Source organism: Odocoileus virginianus, chromosome 9 (assembly GCF_023699985.2).
Source record: "Odocoileus virginianus isolate 20LAN1187 ecotype Illinois chromosome 9, Ovbor_1.2, whole genome shotgun sequence".
In the NCBI taxonomy this organism is placed as follows: domain Eukaryota; kingdom Metazoa; phylum Chordata; class Mammalia; order Artiodactyla; family Cervidae; genus Odocoileus; species Odocoileus virginianus.
The window spans coordinates 57,843,860-57,860,435 of NC_069682.1; the positions used below are offsets into that span (position 1 = coordinate 57,843,860).

The following is a 16,576-nucleotide window of genomic DNA, read 5'->3' on the forward strand; positions in this document are numbered from 1 at the left end:
GTAAGCTTTATTCTTTCATTTAGGGTGTTTCTTAACTCGTCATAATTACCAAGGCTACCAGTGCTGGCCCGTGACTTTGGATGTTTTTGTTTTTCTTTTCCCAATTTGTATAGTTATCTTTTCTCGCGTTAACAGTTTACCGGGAGCAATGTGTCCCTCTGTTGTCCTATCCCTGGTTCCCTTGTGGTCATCTTTCTTCATCGTGAAGTTTCTCGGCTCTCTGGAAAATCAATCTGTAAATCTGTACCCTTTTTTTTTTAAACTGTTTAATATATTAATCTGAGATCTAATTGTTTTAATCTCTGAATTTACTTCTGTAAAGCATACCATATGGTAGAATAAGTAATTCTAATAGAGAAGATTCTAGAACTACTTGACTTTTTTAGTGAAGTATAAAACCAAAGTATAAACTACAATATTTTTATAGCTAGTAGGTGCTGGAAAGTTCCCTCTTGCCCTCAAGGTTACATGAAGCTTTAAGAAACAGAGTCCACCAGGCTTCATTGGAAAAAAATATCTCTGTTTTAGTAGATAATATGTTATTGCACAATTAAGCAGCTTTCCCCCCCATTAAAAGGGCTTATCCTTTAAGCCATTTTGAGGGGGGAAACATTTTTCAGGAAAGCTTGTAATCACCCCCTAATTATCTTGCTTCTATATCTGATTTTTTATTTACTTTGAAATCAGTCTTAATTTAATTTTGTCTCTGCAATATATAAAATGTGCATTTGTATTGTAAGGATATCATTTAGTTATCAAGCATGGTTTAAACTAGGTTTAGCTTATACAAAATACTTTTTCTTTTTATGGAATTAATTTTTTTGAATAAGGCAGATTCCTAGAGTATATAAAAGTTGAGAGAATAGTGCAGGGATCCCCCATGTACCTCAGTGGTTATCAACTCAATGATATCAACTCATATATATCTCTATTCTACCCCCTGTAGTCCTTGATTATTTTGAAGTAAGTTCCAGATAAAACTTTGTTAATGTTTCATACCAAAAAATTAAAAAAAATTTTTTTGCTCAGAGGGGTGGATAGTTAGATTGTAACTGGAATCCTTGAGGAGTTAAAAGATAGTTAAGCTCTGACCATTTAAAGTAATACCTGATATCACAGTATTCTTATACAGTAAAAACCTTAGAGGGTCCTTTAAAGTATGTTTTAATAGGATTGTGATTACTTGAAAAACATGCCATTTTGTAGAAGTCTATCCCAGGATTGATTGTGTACCTTGACGTATTTTTAAGATAAAATTTTTTTTTTAACACAGTTCATCATGAATGCTTGTTATTTTGTGCTCTGGCCTTGGTACCTTGTGTCAGGCACTGTGGCCATGTGAGTTCCACAGGAGGTTTACTTTTTACAGTGGAATGACATCTTAGAATGTGTTTGGGTGTGTGTGTGACTTCTGTATGATACTTGTTTCTTCTGCATTTCTGGTTTCTTTTGATGGACTTGAACTGTGGGGATTGGCTGTTGTTAAGTTCTTTGTGGAAGGTAAATTGAATGAAACTTGCTCTACAACCTTCCAGGGGCTTACTGAACATTTAGTTCTTGCCTCTTTTCTCCTTTTAGCAGAGCTTTATACTGATTTTGATGAAGGTGAACACCTTTGATGCTTGCCAGAAACCTCATGCTTTGAACTAAAGAATCTTATGTTTTTCTGCAGATAATTCCTGTGGACAAATTAGTAAAAGGAAAGTTTCAGGACAATTTTGAATTCGTTCAGTGGTTCAAGAAGTTTTTTGATGCAAACTATGATGGGAAAGAGTATGACCCTGTAGCTGCCAGACAAGGTCAAGAAACTGCAGTGGCCCCCTCCCTTGTTGCTCCCGCTCTGAACAAACCGAAGAAACCTCTCAGCTCTAGCAGTGCAGGTAAAAAACAAACCAAACCACCCCCGCCCACAGACAAATAATGCCATTTCCAAATAATGGTAGTCTAGGTATTTATTCATTCATTCAGTATTCACCCAGAAGTGTTTGGGTAGCCATAGGTTTAGGGATCTTAAATAGCATAATCCCAGCCTTATGGCAGGAGCATGGATTGTGACATCAGGGCCCTGTGTTTGTTCTGAGATCTCTGGAGCCTCTATAAGCACTTCACCTCTGCCCTGTTTCCTCCTCTGTAATAGGGGAATTTCAGTACTGGCCCAGAAGTCTGTTCTTGAAGCCTGGATGAGTTACTGTTTGCAATTTTGCCAACACTCGTTGGTTGTATGGAATAGAAATCCCTCAGGTTAGCTCACGTAAAGGAGAGTTAGTTGGAACACAAGGACATTTCATCTTAGAGCCCTGGGATGGGAAGTTGAAACCGGACCTGAACTCTCAGAAAAAAGAGCTTTCCAGGTCCCTCGGGGGCTGTTCTTGGTTCTGCATTGTCCTCCTGTCTGCAGAGCAGCTACCTGTGCTTACTCACGGCTTCCCTGCCTTTCTAGAACCTCAGCTGCTAAGTTCTGTGATGCCAGCAGAATCTAGGAGGCAGGGGAAGGCTGTTTTTAAGAGACTATCTCTTGAAGTCCCAGCCTAGTGGGTTTTCCCAAATGTGTTTGTAGTGATACACTCACAGAACGTGTGTGTACTTTATGGAGCGGTGGGTGTTCTACAGATGCTAACTCCTTTCCAGAAGGTGGTAAGAACATTAATTAAAGTTGCATAGTACCTTGAGAGGGCCTGATCTATCTGGTAGGTAGAGAGGGATGTTGTGTGCTTTGTAATTTTTATAGCTTTATTGAGCTCTTGATTGACTTACCATACAGTTCACACATTTAAAGTATACAAGTGTACAATTGAATGGTTTTTAGTACATACATAGGTAATGTTATACTATTGCCATGATCAGTTTTAGAACATTATCATTACCCCCCAGAAGAAACCTCATGTGCACCCATTAGCAGTCACTGGGCATTTCTCCCCAAAACTCGCTCCCTGACAGTCCTGAGCAACTGCCGATCCTCTGGATTTACTTATTCTGAATATTTCTGAATGGAATTATAGAATATGTGGCCTTTTATGTCTGACTTCTTTCATTTAGCATAATGTTTTCAAGGTTCATCCATGTTGTATTATGTATCAGGACTCCTTTTTATGGCTAAATAATATTCTATTGTGTGGCTGTAGCACATTTTATTTATTCATCAGTTGATGGTGATTTGAGTTCTTTCCATTTTTAAGCTATTATGAATAGGGCTGCTATGACAATTCATATACAAGTTTTTGTGTGGGCATATGTTTTTATTTCTCTTGGATGTGTATCCAAGAGTACATATTCTTGGAGCAGAATTTTTGGGTCATGTGATAACTCTGTTTTAACCTTTGGCAGAACTACCTGACTGTTTTCCAAAGTGGCTGAACCATTTTATTTTCCCAAGCAGAGTATATGAGGGTTCAGATTTCTCCAGATATTTCAGCTTCTTAGAATGGGGAATTGCATAGATAACCCTGTGTATTTCATATTTCAAATGCTGCTAACAGGCTTGTGGAGGGATTAAGTATTTAGTCTTCAGTTTAAACATATGCTAGAGATCCTCCAGCGGAAATGCTTGTTACTCTGGGTGGCCTTAAGGTCATATGGTTGTTGAATAGTTTGAAATGTTAGGAAGATTGAGATATTTCTAAACCTGGCATAATATATAAACTTTGCACAATATTCATTGAATGAATAACTAAAGTCATGAATGATAAATTTGCCTTGAGGTAGCCCATTCCTGATTATTCTTTATTATTTTAACTTATCAATAGATTCGCCCCTTTACTATTTTTTCCTTGTCTTTGCTTTGGTCATTCTTACTGAGAGAAGTCTTTCTATCCTAGTCAGTGTGCTGCTTTTCTCTCCTGACCCTCTAAACACCTTCTTAAAAGGAAACAGGAAGGGGTTTTGAAGCCGTTAGTGGTCAGAGCAGTCTCTACCCACTCGCTCATCTTCTCAGTCCAAGGAGTGTGAGGTTCTAAGTTGGGAGACACCTTACTTTCCAGATGGGGTGTCATGGGTGCCCCACAGCTGGGGCTGTGAGCACCTGATGTGAAGTTTCCCTTTGCTCTGTGAAGCTGCCTGTCTGTGCCTTTAGTTGGAGCTGGGTTCAGGTAGTTCATCAGTTTGTACCAGGTTGACTTTGCCTTTTTCAGATGATAGTCCAGTCCACCCCAGCGGAAAAAAGACCACACCTAAAGACTTATTGCCAGCACGAAAGATCATGGCTAAAATTGGTACTTTCCTGTGCTGCCAGGATGCAGAACCACTTGGGTGATCATGGGGTGTAATCTTGCATGCTGGGTTCTCAGCGGTGGGTCTCTTCACTACATAGCTGTGGAGAGCAGTTTGTCATAACCTCCTCTTGTTGTCTGGTGGGTTCTTTTTGTCTTGAAATTTCTGCTCTTGGAAAAAAAGCCAACTCTGTTCCTCTCTCAGCTCCACAGAGGCCCATTGCAACACACAGAACTACTGCAACCCCCAAGGCTGGCCCAGGTGTGGTGCGGAAGAATCCTGGTGTAGGGAATGGAGATGACGAAGCAGCTGAGCTGATGCAGCAGGTAGGCATCTCCTGTGTCCACAACAGGAACCCTTTGGGGGAAGGGGCGCTTGCTGCCCTGACCGGGGAGCTTGGTCTGTGTTCTTGTGGGAAGACCTGCCTTGACTGTGTATCACAGCAGTGCTCGTGACATGTGTCAGGGCTTTGGGACCTGTGTGGGGACTGTGAGTGTGGACATGAAGATGGAAGGGGGAGGTGGGTAGCTGTTTCTAAGCTTGATTGTTTCTATTAGAAACCAGTATCTGTTTGGAAATGCACGCATAAGGTAGAACCCTGTTGAAAGTCTCTGGAACACTGTCAGGGATCCTGGGATTCAGAGAATGTCTCGTGAATTTTGGCTCTGACAGGAGATAATGTAGAGCTCCTTTCTAAGTAATAATTAAAAAGAAATTCTGCAGTGTCCCTGCTGAAATCCTGGGTCACTGGAGAATCGAGTGGAGAGTGGCAAAGCCTATGGCTTTTCTGTTCTTAATAGGTAGACGATTTAAAACGTCTTCTTTTGAACTAGTTAAGTATCTGAAGACAGTTGGTAGAGGTCTCCGTAGATCAGAACAAATTTTAGATTTTTAAATTAAACATTTTCTCACTAATTCTTATAGTTGTTTTGTTTGCTTTTGGATGATCCTTGTAATTCAGATTTAAAAATCAAGGATGCTCTGTAATTCTTATGTTTGGGAATGAACCTTTTCACTCCTGAAAGCCAAGTCCTAAAGCTTGGGGGAATTAGCCTCACTTTAATCCAGAACCTCTTGTGACGCAGACCATACTCTGAGGAAATCAGGACATAAAAGCCTGCCCCCAAGATCACATTTATTGTTTTTTTTTTTTCGTTCTTTGATTTGTGTGTGCCCATGGTGTAGGTGCCTTGAGAGGGTGGAGGTGACTGGGTCAGCGTCCCCGTTGTTGCAGCGGCCTCAGGCACGCGGTGGGCACTGTGGCTGTGAGTGCAGGAGTCCTTGAGGGTGAGGGGGCGTCCCTGGAACTGCCGGTTTCCAGGCACAGGTGTACACAGAGTGGTGTCAGAAGTAAAGAGGTGTCAGTACTGAGACTTGGCGGCCAGCACAGGATTGGCCTCACGCTCTCCAGAAGAAGATGCGATGGATTCCGTGGGACTGCTGTGTGAGTGAGCACTGGACTTGGAGGGGGGGTGTAGATTTGCAGCTGGTCCTGGCTCTGCCACTTCTAACTTGGGGCAAGTCACTTAACCTCTGAACTCACTGCCTCATATGCAGCGGGGCCAATACTTTACTCTCCGTGGTTGGATGGATTTCACAAGCTGATGTTTTGCCAAGTGCCTGGAAGGGTTTGGGGTAAATGGGGTAAGTGGGGGTGGATGAAAGACAGTTGTGATTATTATGGTTCTTGTCTGTGGTCTTGATAGAGTGAAAAGGTTTTGAAATATGTTTTCAAAGTTCAGAGGAGTCAGATTTTTTTTTTTATGACATATACAACTGTTAACAGCAAAAACAAAACTAGCATTTTTAGAGTGCAGGTGCCAGTGCTCTACTAAGCATTTTGCTTTCGCTTTTGCAGCATTTCTGTGAGGGTTTCCAGAGAAGGACAGCAGTGCAGCTCACATCCAGCCTGTCCAGCCCCGCTTCAGAAATAACATGTGTGGCCAGCACAGGGCTTTGATTTTTATCATTATTATTTTCAGTGTGAAGGATTTTAGATTCTTTGCAGGTTGTCAAAGTCCTGTGCACACACTGTTACTGACTCCCATGGCTTATATGTATACATGATCTCTCTGACCCTGAGAGTATTTAAAGTGGTGCACTTGATAAAGGGATGGAGGTCTGGGGGACATGACCATATTGGTCATGAAAAGTGGAGCCTCATGGGCTTGGTGGGGAGTGTTTTCTACACAAATTACCTTTTGGTGTTCATAGCCTTAGGAGAGCTTCAGTGATTCCATATTCGTTTTTTTAAATGTAATGAATTTTTATTTTTGACTGCACTGGATCTTCACTGTTGTGCGTGGTTTTCCCCTAGTTGCGGAGAGCTGGGGCTGTTCTCTAGTTGAGGTGCACAGGCTTCTTGCTGCAGGTGGCTTCTCTTTTTGTGGAGTACAGACTCCAGAGCATAGTCTTTAGTGATTGTGGCACATGGGCTTAGTTGCTCCAAGCCATGTGGGATCTTCCCGGACCAGGGATTGAACTGGTGTCCCCTGCCCTGCATGGTGGGCCCTTGACCCCTGGACCACCAGGGAAGCCCGAGTCCACATTCTTAAGTCATCCTGGGGAAGTGTACTGTTAGTTGACTCTAGTCCAAAGCAACACTATTCAGTAGAAATAGAATTCAGTAGAAATAGAATGTAAATTGGAAATGTGAGACATACATGTATAGAACTGAAAGTTTTCTGGTAGTCACACTGAAAAAAGTAATAAGAAACAGATTAATTCTAATAACACATGACTTGATATATTTAAAGTATTAGCATTCTGACGTGATCATTGCAAATAATTATCAGTGAGATGTTTTACATTTGAACACTGTACTGGGTCTTTGAAATACAGTGTGTATTTGATAGTTACAGCCTGTCTCAATTGCACTGGCTACATTTCAAGTGCTCAGAACACCACCTGTGGTTCATAGCTACCATATTGGCCAGTGCCAGGTCTAAAACGTTCTCCTTGGGCTTCTTAGGTTCCAACTGTTACTTCACTGTAAGAGGATTGTATGCTTGTTGATTGTTTCCTGTGGGTTCATGGTTATTGAGGGATGTCAGGGAGGGTTGCTGCCTTGGCCTTGTGGGTGGGGCCTGTTGGGCTGGTTTCTGGTGCCCTGGATGATTTATAGGTGGGAGAACGTTTCAGTGGGCTTATGGAGGAGGCACTGGTGTAACATGCGTGTGCAAGTGGTCTCAAGGCTGCCGTGCCGTGTTAAGTGCTTTCCTTTCCTTCTCATGTGATTACAGGTGTCTTCTCTCACTTGGGGACCTTGGGCAGAAGATCCAAGCAGCTTTCACTGCTGGGGATAGTCACCTCTGATCCTTTGTCCCCTTCTCCCCCTCCACTTTGGGAGTAACTGATAGTTTAAGGAAAGGCTACAAACAGCACTTAAAGCAGGGGTGGGGAGAGTGGGGGCGAGTGAATTATTTTGTTTTGCAGGCGACTAGGTGGTGTTATACTTTATTGAAACTTTTTCAGCTATTTTAATTTACTTTTAAATTATTTATTTGTTTTTGGTTGTGCTGGGTCTTTGTTGCTTTGTGGACTTTTCGCTAGTTTCAGAGAGCGGGGGCTACTCTCTTGTTGGGCATGTGGGCTTCTCATTGCAGTGGCTTCTCTTGCTGCAGAACACAGGCTTAGTTGCTCTGCGGCATGTAGGATCTTCCTGGATCAGGGATCGACCTGTGTTCTTGCGTTGGCAGGGGATTCTTTACTGCTGAGTCAGCAGGGAGGCCCTTTAGTTATTTTTAAAAGTGATTCCTGTGGTTGCTAGAGGAATAGTGAGAGTGTCTAGAACCTTGATTCTAGAGCCTTGATTCTGGATCGGTCTGTTCAGGCCTTTGATAGCAAACATTGAAATTAAGTCTGACAAAATGGTACTGGTGGTTCCAGTCACCTGCTCCTCATCTCTGGATGCCTCTCAACTGCAGGTTGTGAGGGGGCAGGACTTGTTCCCTTTGGTTGGGCCTGGCTGCTGCTTCAGGCGGTGGGGAAGCTGGATGAGCTGTTTTAGTAACTAGACGTTCAGAAGGTGGATTAGATTCCTGTAGTGCTTCTGGCTTGCAGAATTCCACTGGCCACATTGTTCTCAGCAGCTGCACCTTTGATTCCCTGGCTGGGCTTTCCATGGCCCTAGCCTGTAAGGCCTGTGAAGATTTTACATTGTACCATTTGCCATGTAATTTGCATTTAGTGAGAGTCATAGTTGAATATACTGGAATGAAGACACACTGGACTGTGAGAGTTGTTTTATGACTTTTATTACTCTTGGCTGAACAGAATCCTGACCCATTCACTGAGATGTGTTTTGTCATTGCCTCTTTGTGGAAATTAGAGTCCCTCAGTGGGGCTCCTGGAAGATCCTGTGGCGTGAGTGGTGAGCTGATGACATGCTCAGGGATCTAGGGGTGGAATATGGCGGGGTGTGCCCCTTTCGTCTGTGCTTGTCTCTCCCTTTTGAGACTGTCTTGGGGGAGAGAGTGACGCAGGGACCCTGTCATCAGAGGGTGCTTTTCTTTTGAGCCATGGATCACACCCTAGCCCCAACATACTGGGGAGAGAAATAACTATTGAGTTTCTGTGCTCAGGTCCCCCTCAGTACTAGCTATCTTTGGCCCGTATTAGTTGTCTTTAACTAGTTTTGCTCTCCTGCTCATCATTTCTACCCTGCTCCCTTGGACCAGACCTTCTCTTACCGTTGACTTCAGCTTGCAGAAAGACCTGGACTTGACTGACCCAGTGTCCTGGTATGGACTCAGTATATAATTGGCAGCCACCCTGCTGGGCCAGGTTGTGGATTCTGCTTCTATATTTGTCTCAGCACCCATGCCTTTTTCTCTTTGATCTTGTCTTAGTCTCTGAGAAGTACCTGCATGTTTGCTCATGTAGCCTGTCCTTTCGCAGGAATTGTTATAGTCAGAGTGCCATGAATAAGCCCATGCTGTTGATCTGGGGCTGAAGAAAATTGACATCAAGTTAAAATGGGAGTTTTGTTCTTGTTAGAGAATTTGATGAAAAATCACACATCTCCGTTTGGGTTGGAAGTTTAATCTGATGTCCTGTTGGTGTGTGAATTCTAGGTGTCTCACCCTTTCTAATGTTTTGTGCAGGTCAACGTATTGAAGCTTACTGTTGAAGACTTGGAGAAGGAGAGAGACTTCTATTTTGGAAAGCTGAGGAACATTGAGTTGATTTGCCAGGAGAACGAGGGGGAGAACAACCCTGTGCTGCAGAGGATCGTGGACATTCTCTACGCCACAGACGTATGTGCTGACTTGGGGATGTTTTCTTGCCATTTTGCCACCTAAGAGAAAATACATTTTATCTGGTGGTTTTGGCAAGCTCAGTACTGATGCTTGTTGTGTTTCAGCATAGCATTCGTTTAAAGACTTCATCATTGACCCTTAGAGTCAGCCAGAGGGGGGTGGGGGGTACTTCACCCTCTGCCTTGAGGTCTGAAGCTTTTGAGGCTGGCACAGGACGGTGAGGTGGCCAGCTGCCCTGCTTCTGTAGCTTGTGGCCACTGGTAGGTCACGAGTGCCACCAAGTGCTCTTAATCCTGCCATCCCCACTCCACCCCACTCAGCTGGGACCCCTCAGTCTGAGTTGTTGCCTCTTTTTATATGGCTCCAGGTGTGCCCTGGAGAACCAGGCACATGGCCCCTGTTTGATGTCTGCTGCCCACAGCTATGAGAGGTACCCTTTTCCTCCCACACTGGCATGTGCCCGGTTCCCATTTCTCCACACTGTCTTGCGGTCAGGTCTCTTGGGAGTCATGTGTATTCTATAGCTGAATAGGAAAAACTCATTTTCCCTGGATTTACGATTTGACATTTTGCTCTGTCCACTGTTTAATGGCTATAATTATTAATAATTCTTTTGCCATGCCCAGCAGTGTCTTGAGGATCAAGCTATAGTCTGTCTTGTCTAAGTGTTTCACGGTATGTGGCCATATACAAATACACGGTAACATTAGTGTTGTTATTAGCAATGTCCTCTAAATGTATTAAGTGAATTTGGGGGTATTAAGACTGATGACTGAAAAGTTGATAATTTGTTCAGTAAATCTGTATTTCAGGCTTGTAGTGTGCCAGATAATGTAAACACAGTTAATGATGATATAGGTGTCTATGGGTTTAGTTTGAGTATTGTTTTAGTGGAGTCATACGTTAAGTAAATTTAGCCATAAAGGTTTAGTTTAAAAAAAAGATAGTGGTTGAAGGGGGAGTCTTAAGTTTTTATGATGGTGTAGCCATTAGCTGATGCCAGATGCCTGGAGTGAGTGTGAGGTGGGAGTCACACATCTGAGGTTCCCATGCCGCTCATGTTGGGTCAGCCTTGTTAGTTGTGGGTAAACAGACCCCCCGCAGCACCTGCAGTAGCATGCAGGTTCCTTCTTGTTGTTCAGTCAGTCAGTCATGTCCGACTCTTTGCGACCCCATGAACTGCAGCACACCAGGCTTCCCTGTCCTTCACCATCTCCTGGAGCTTGCTCAAATTCATGTGCATTGAGTCAGAGATGCCATCCAACTGTCTCATCCTCTGTCGTTCCCTTCTCCTAAGTGGGATGCAGGTTCCTAAGTGCAGTCAAAAGAACGCATGAAGGAAAAGCTGGCAATGTGGACAGTTTATTGAGAGGAGATGATCTGGTACTATTGTGGTGACTTCAGGGATTTTTGAGGGTCAGTTTTCTTAAATAGCTTTATTGAGGTTCAGTTGGTGTAGTGAACTACATGTATTTAAGTCCAACTTGATGTATGACATTGCCATCATCAAGCCAGTGGACACATCCATCACCCTGAACAGTGTGAGGGTGCGTTTGTGCTCAGTTTTGGCCTTCTGGGCGATGTGGCTCCACTGCTTCACTAATAGAAAAGCAAAAATAAATAAAAGAAAAGCAGCCACTTGGTCTTGTGCCGTTCAGTGCCAAGTGTGTGGTAGAGACAGGAAGAACCGTTGACTTTCAGAGGCTTCAAATATGAGGAAAGGGAACCTACAGTAGAAACTGATCTTTCATTCAGCGTTGAATAATCACTTTCCCCTCTCATCTTCCCATTTCAGGAAGGCTTCGTGATACCTGATGAAGGGGGCCCACAGGAGGAACAAGAAGAGTATTAATAGCCTGGACCAGCCGAGCAACATCCGAATTCTTCACTCCAAATCATGTGCTTAACTGTAAAATACTCCCTTTTATTATTCTTAGAGGACTCACTGGTTTCTTTTCATAAGCAAAAAGTACCTCTTCTAAAAGTGCACTTTGCAGAAGTTTCACTCCTTTTCCAATAAGTTTTGAGTTAGGAGCGTTTACCTGTAGCAGAGCAGTATTAACATCTAGTTGGTTCACCCAGGGAACAAAGAGGCTGACCATGGGGCTCACTTTGTGGATGCTGGTAGCACTGATAGCTGGAGAAGGTGGAGACCTCAGTAGAGAAATGTAAAGACTGATTTGAATTTTAAGTTAATGTGAAATCTTGGCAGAGAACGTTTTAATAAATAAATGCCTTAAGAGTATTTAAAAGATGCTTCCATATTTCAAAATATAAAATGTGTGTTTGACATTGTGTCTGGGAAGGAAGGGCTGGAACCTGGAGCCTTTGGGACCTGCTGTTCCCAGCCTTCGCAGGACTGCTTGATCCTCATAAGCCCAGACGTTGGCCCAAAAGCAAAATTTGAATAGTTATTTTGTAAGCCATTTTGATGTCCTTGACCAATAGCATGCCTGCTAAGAAGCACGAGGCATTGTTGCCTGTATGAATAGAGGGTGTGTTTCAGGCCTGAGACGTCTGAGTCAAAGAGCTTGATTTTCATTGAGCATTTCTCTGGTGATTTTTCCAGTTATCCCTGATAATTCTGTGTACTGTGTGTGTGTTTTTTTTTTTTTTTGGAAATGAGGTGTGTCCAGTTTTTACACCTAACAACTACTTTCGGGGACTTGCCCACATCTCTGGGATTTGAATGGGGGCTGTGTCCCGTTTTACTGTCTTTTAAGTTTACATTTAACATGTTCCTCTTCTCTGCTCCCCTTGCCCACTGGGGACTCCTCTTTGGCTCCTTAAAATTTGCTGCTTAGAGTGGAAGTTCAACAGGCAGGTGATCATACTGCAAGTTCTTTCTGGACCTCTGGCAAAGGGAGTGATCAGTGAAGGCCACCACTCCCTTGGGATCTGCAAGGCTGGGTGTTTTTTCGGTACCTGCTGTCCACAGCCCTCCACTGTTATCGGAATACTTTGCCAGTGCACTAATCTCTTTGGAGATAAAAATGTTAGCGTGTTACTAAATGTTAATTTTCTTTTGCAGAAAATATAGTACCATGTCTGAATTAATTATTAATATTTAAAATATTTCATTCCTTAACTCCCTCATTTGCTTTGCTCACAGCTGACTCAGTTCCTTTGGCAGAATTCTGCAACATGTGTGTCACCCACTACTGAGATTGTTCAGCCCCTGATGTATTTGTATTGATTTGTTTCTGGTGGTAGCTTGTCCTGAAATGTGTGTAGCAAGCAGGTATTTTATGATAAAATTGTTGTGTAGTGCATGCTCTGTGTGGAATTCAGAGGAAAACCCAGATTCAGTGATTAACAATGCCAAAAAATGCAAGTAACTAGCCATTGTTCAAATAACAGTGGTGCTATTTCTCTTTTGTGGCCTTTTAGACTTTTGTTGCCCTAAAATTCCATTCTGTTGGGAACCCATTTTCCACCTGGTCTTTCTTGACAGGGTTTTTTTCTACTTTTAAACAGTTTCTAAATAAAATTCTGTATTTCAAGAGTGTCATGTCTTCTGAAATTTGTCTTGCCCTGGGTATATTCTTTTAGGTTCAAATGATAAGGTAGCCAATGCTTCTTCCTTAAATTAGGGCTGATCTTTTGAAATCCTTCACTGTTTTTTTCAGATGTGCTTATTTCTAAGGCTGTTTCTTTTTTCTTCATTCAAACAGGACACTTCTAAGCCTCCTGCTGTTTTCGCACTTTCATGTTATTGTGAGAGGGCTTTCAGAAGTGTGGGGCTTGGCCTCAATGCCATGAAGCTTTTTCAGGCTGTTTCCTTCAGAGAAAATCTTCAGGACCGAGCTTGGTGGATACCATGGGGCAGTACTGTTGTATTTTTTCCCCTGAAAGTGTGTTTCAAAGTCAGTAAACACAGCCAATCTGTAACAATCCAAAATCATCTTTAAAATTCTATACTCAGAAATGAGTTCAGAAGGTGATGTGCTGCTATTTTTAGTATGAAATAAATGGGCAGAAGATAGTTTTCTGTATGATCTTTAGGGTACCGACCACAGTTACAGATGATCTGTAAACCAAACTTCATGATTTTCACTAGGATTACATCCATGTTACTTCCTCTAGAAGTTAACAGTATGATATCTTCACTGAAATGTTACACACTTCTGTTACACAGAAGGAATTGGATACCATGTGTGTTGATTGATACTCTGTAAGAAGATATGTCCAGGAGTGCATGGAGTTTGTGAATAAAATGTTGAGTATTGTCAGCTGAGAAGTTACCTTGGAAAGAGTGAAGCTGTTACTGTGTGTACTTCTAACCTAGTAAGTCCATTGGCCTGGCTCTTTAGGCTGAGACACGTAGTCTTTAAATGGGTCTCATTTAGGTTAGGTCCTGGGTGCCGTGATCTTGAATAAGCTGCTTGGTTTGCTTGGCAAGGTCTGTGTTGTATGCAGGATAGGTAAACAGATGGCTGGATTTGGACTTAGGATTCACTCATGCTGGTGGTCCTCAGACTGGTGGGTTTCAGAATCACCTGTGGAACTTGATTGACATAAAATTTCTAAAGTCCAATTGGCAGAAATTCTGAGTTAGGCGATTAGAAATCAGCATTTTACTATGTGCCTCAGATGACATGGTTTAATGTAGTCTTCAGAGTTAATTTTCATCTTAACATTTATCTCTGCAAGCTCAAATGTAACTGGCAGGGGGTATCAGGGTGGAATCCTTGTAGATTCCTCCTAGCTTCATGACTTTTAAGCTATTAATAATTGATCTCTTGTTCTGACCTGCAAAACAAGGATGGCAATGTTGACTGCAGTGAGTGCCTCCCTCACCAGGTGCTTGTTGACATCAGAATGAGCTGAGAACCAGAAAAAGTAACCACAGCGTTAGAAAGCACTGCTTGGTTCTTCGGTTCCAGTTTGAAGTTTATGGATCAGAAAAGCTTAGGCCAGGGTTTTTGTATCCTGAGAATTCAGGTAGGAGATTCTTCAGATAGGCTTTGAGTATTTTGTAAAAATTATAAGTAACAAGTTCTAATTTTTTTTTTTTCCTCCAGCTTGGACGATTGATGAGTGCAGCTCCTTTCTTTTGAGACTGTCATTTTCATCCCTTTTTTTCCCCCAAGTGAAATCATGGTCTAAACACACCTTTCACCTTTTTCTTTTGAATGAAGATTCAGTGATTCAGTAATTCAGATTCATTGATTTAAAGATAAGTGTTTTCCTTAGGATATAATGTGTTGGAAAGGAAGCAGTTTCCTTTTGCTATACCAAGATAAGTATAGGGAAGTTTTTCTTTAAGGATTGTTTGATGAGATTTGGTATGAAGAACTCCTTTTGTGATGGTTACCATAGTTCAGCATAGTCTACAAACAAAACCTTAGCTTTAGACCTGATCCGCCTGATCAGATTAGCTTGCTAGTATGTGGATGACCCAAATCTGACTGCTATCAGCAGAGTGGAAATGATTGCTTTGAGCCAAGCTGAACCTGAGCCTGAGCCTGTCTGTGGTCAGTGTTCCGAATCACCAGTCATTTTGCTGGTTTGGCACTGTTGCCATTGATTTAAAACCAGGTGTATATTGTAGTTTTGAATTCATACATTACAGTTACAGAGTTTTAAAACTTGACGAGTTCATGTTTATTTCGAACACTTGCTACTCTTTTCTCAGTTTTCACATGTGAGACTTGGGTATGCAGAGTCCTTTTCTGAAGGACAGCCCACAGAAGAATTCTGTGCTTTTACACTGAACTTGACCATTACCCCACATGCCTTCAGCCAGATTGTTAAGCAGCTATAATTTGTGAAGGCCTGTTTCCCTTTTGGCTTAATCTGAGTTGGAAAGCAGTGTTACCTTAGCCTAGCATACAGCTTTCTGTTGAGGTTGTGGTCAGGTTGCTTCACTAATTTCATTATCTAGATAAGCAGGTCTAACCTTAGAGTTGGAATTCTGGGCCCCTTATTCCAGGACTATGTATATATACATATAGAAATTTTAAAAATTAAAATAACCTATATTTCTTTTGAATTGGAGGCTCCGAGGTTCTGAAATATAAAATGAACATAGCCTTCACAAACATGTTTCTGGGGGTAGGGTGAGAAAAAAAAATCTTTATCTTGTGATCATAAGAAGAGCAAACAAGTTAGCCTTCAAAGCCTAGAACTTCGTAAATGGTATTGAGAGACTTAGAATTACAGAGTGATCTGTCAGCAGTTTGAAATTCTGTAAGATGTCTTTTTCCTTTAAAATTAAAAAAAAAATTGTCCCTTCTTCCTGGACGATTGAATATTTTTCACGGTCTGTGTAGGAATTGGTGAGGATAGGCTGGATGCAGGTATGAAGAAGAGGAGAAAGAGCAATTTACTGTATTTGCTGATGTTTTTAATTTTCACTTCTAGTGGGAGAATGAGATTTGGGAAGCTGGTAGTGAGGTTCAGTCCACCAGGGTAGATCTTAACAAAGCTGTCTTTATGTCTCTTACTAGTTTCCAGCAGGGACAAAGATGGGTTTCTAAGACAATCTTCATGGATGATTCACAAACTGCAGTGTAGAATATTATAAAGTTAAGCCAGGCTCAAGCATGCAAGTGGGTGGACTGAATATATAAAGGGAATATGTGTCTGGAGCCCTTTTCTGACCTTTAGCAAGATGAACGAAGGAGAAGTGCTGTGATAAGAGGCCAAGGGCCAGGAGTTGAGACCAGTGTCCTCTTCCAGGCCATGCATCCCTGGTCTGCAGAGCTTTTCTTTGCCTCAGTTAGGAGATGAGTGAGGATGGTTTACCTGGGATCCCTTCTGAGCCAGGAAAAATTACTTAGATCTGTAAAAGCCAGCAGGATACCAGAGCCAGAAAGAGTGGGAGAGTGCCCAGTTCCATCAAGTGTTGCCTCTGGAGGCCAGGTTTCATCAGTTAAACAATTTTGGTTCAAAAAAAAGCACAATGTTTTCAGCATCAATGACATTTTGTGTGTGAAATTTTGAAAAAACTCGCGCTGACAATGAAATGGTTTGTAAAGTGTACACCCTTTTGTGTTTTAATAAAAGTTTTGACCCTGAAGAGATTTTGACAGGTGAAATAAAAAGTGGCTCAACACATGAGTTTGGCTCTCTCTCGCCCCTGCCCTCCCCCCATAGGCTGCAAG

The 16,576-nt window shown here is 42.2% G+C and overlaps 1 protein-coding gene across 4 annotated transcripts in view; it reads left to right on the forward strand.

The window, feature by feature from the left end:
• The window catches only part of MAPRE1 (microtubule associated protein RP/EB family member 1), a 27,566-nt gene extending 14,596 nt beyond the window's left edge, over window positions 1-12,970 (forward strand). For all 4 annotated transcript variants that reach the window (XM_070472539.1, XM_070472538.1, XM_070472541.1 and 1 more), the window contains exons 4-7: window positions 1,673-1,880; window positions 4,411-4,532; window positions 9,312-9,464; window positions 11,263-12,970. In XM_070472539.1, coding sequence (XP_070328640.1) covers window positions 1,673-1,880; window positions 4,411-4,532; window positions 9,312-9,464; window positions 11,263-11,319 — 540 coding nt within the window. In that variant the 3' untranslated portion in view covers window positions 11,320-12,970. The remainder of the gene's footprint in view (window positions 1-1,672; window positions 1,881-4,410; window positions 4,533-9,311; window positions 9,465-11,262) is intronic.
• Window positions 12,971-16,576: the final 3,606 nt, after the last annotated feature.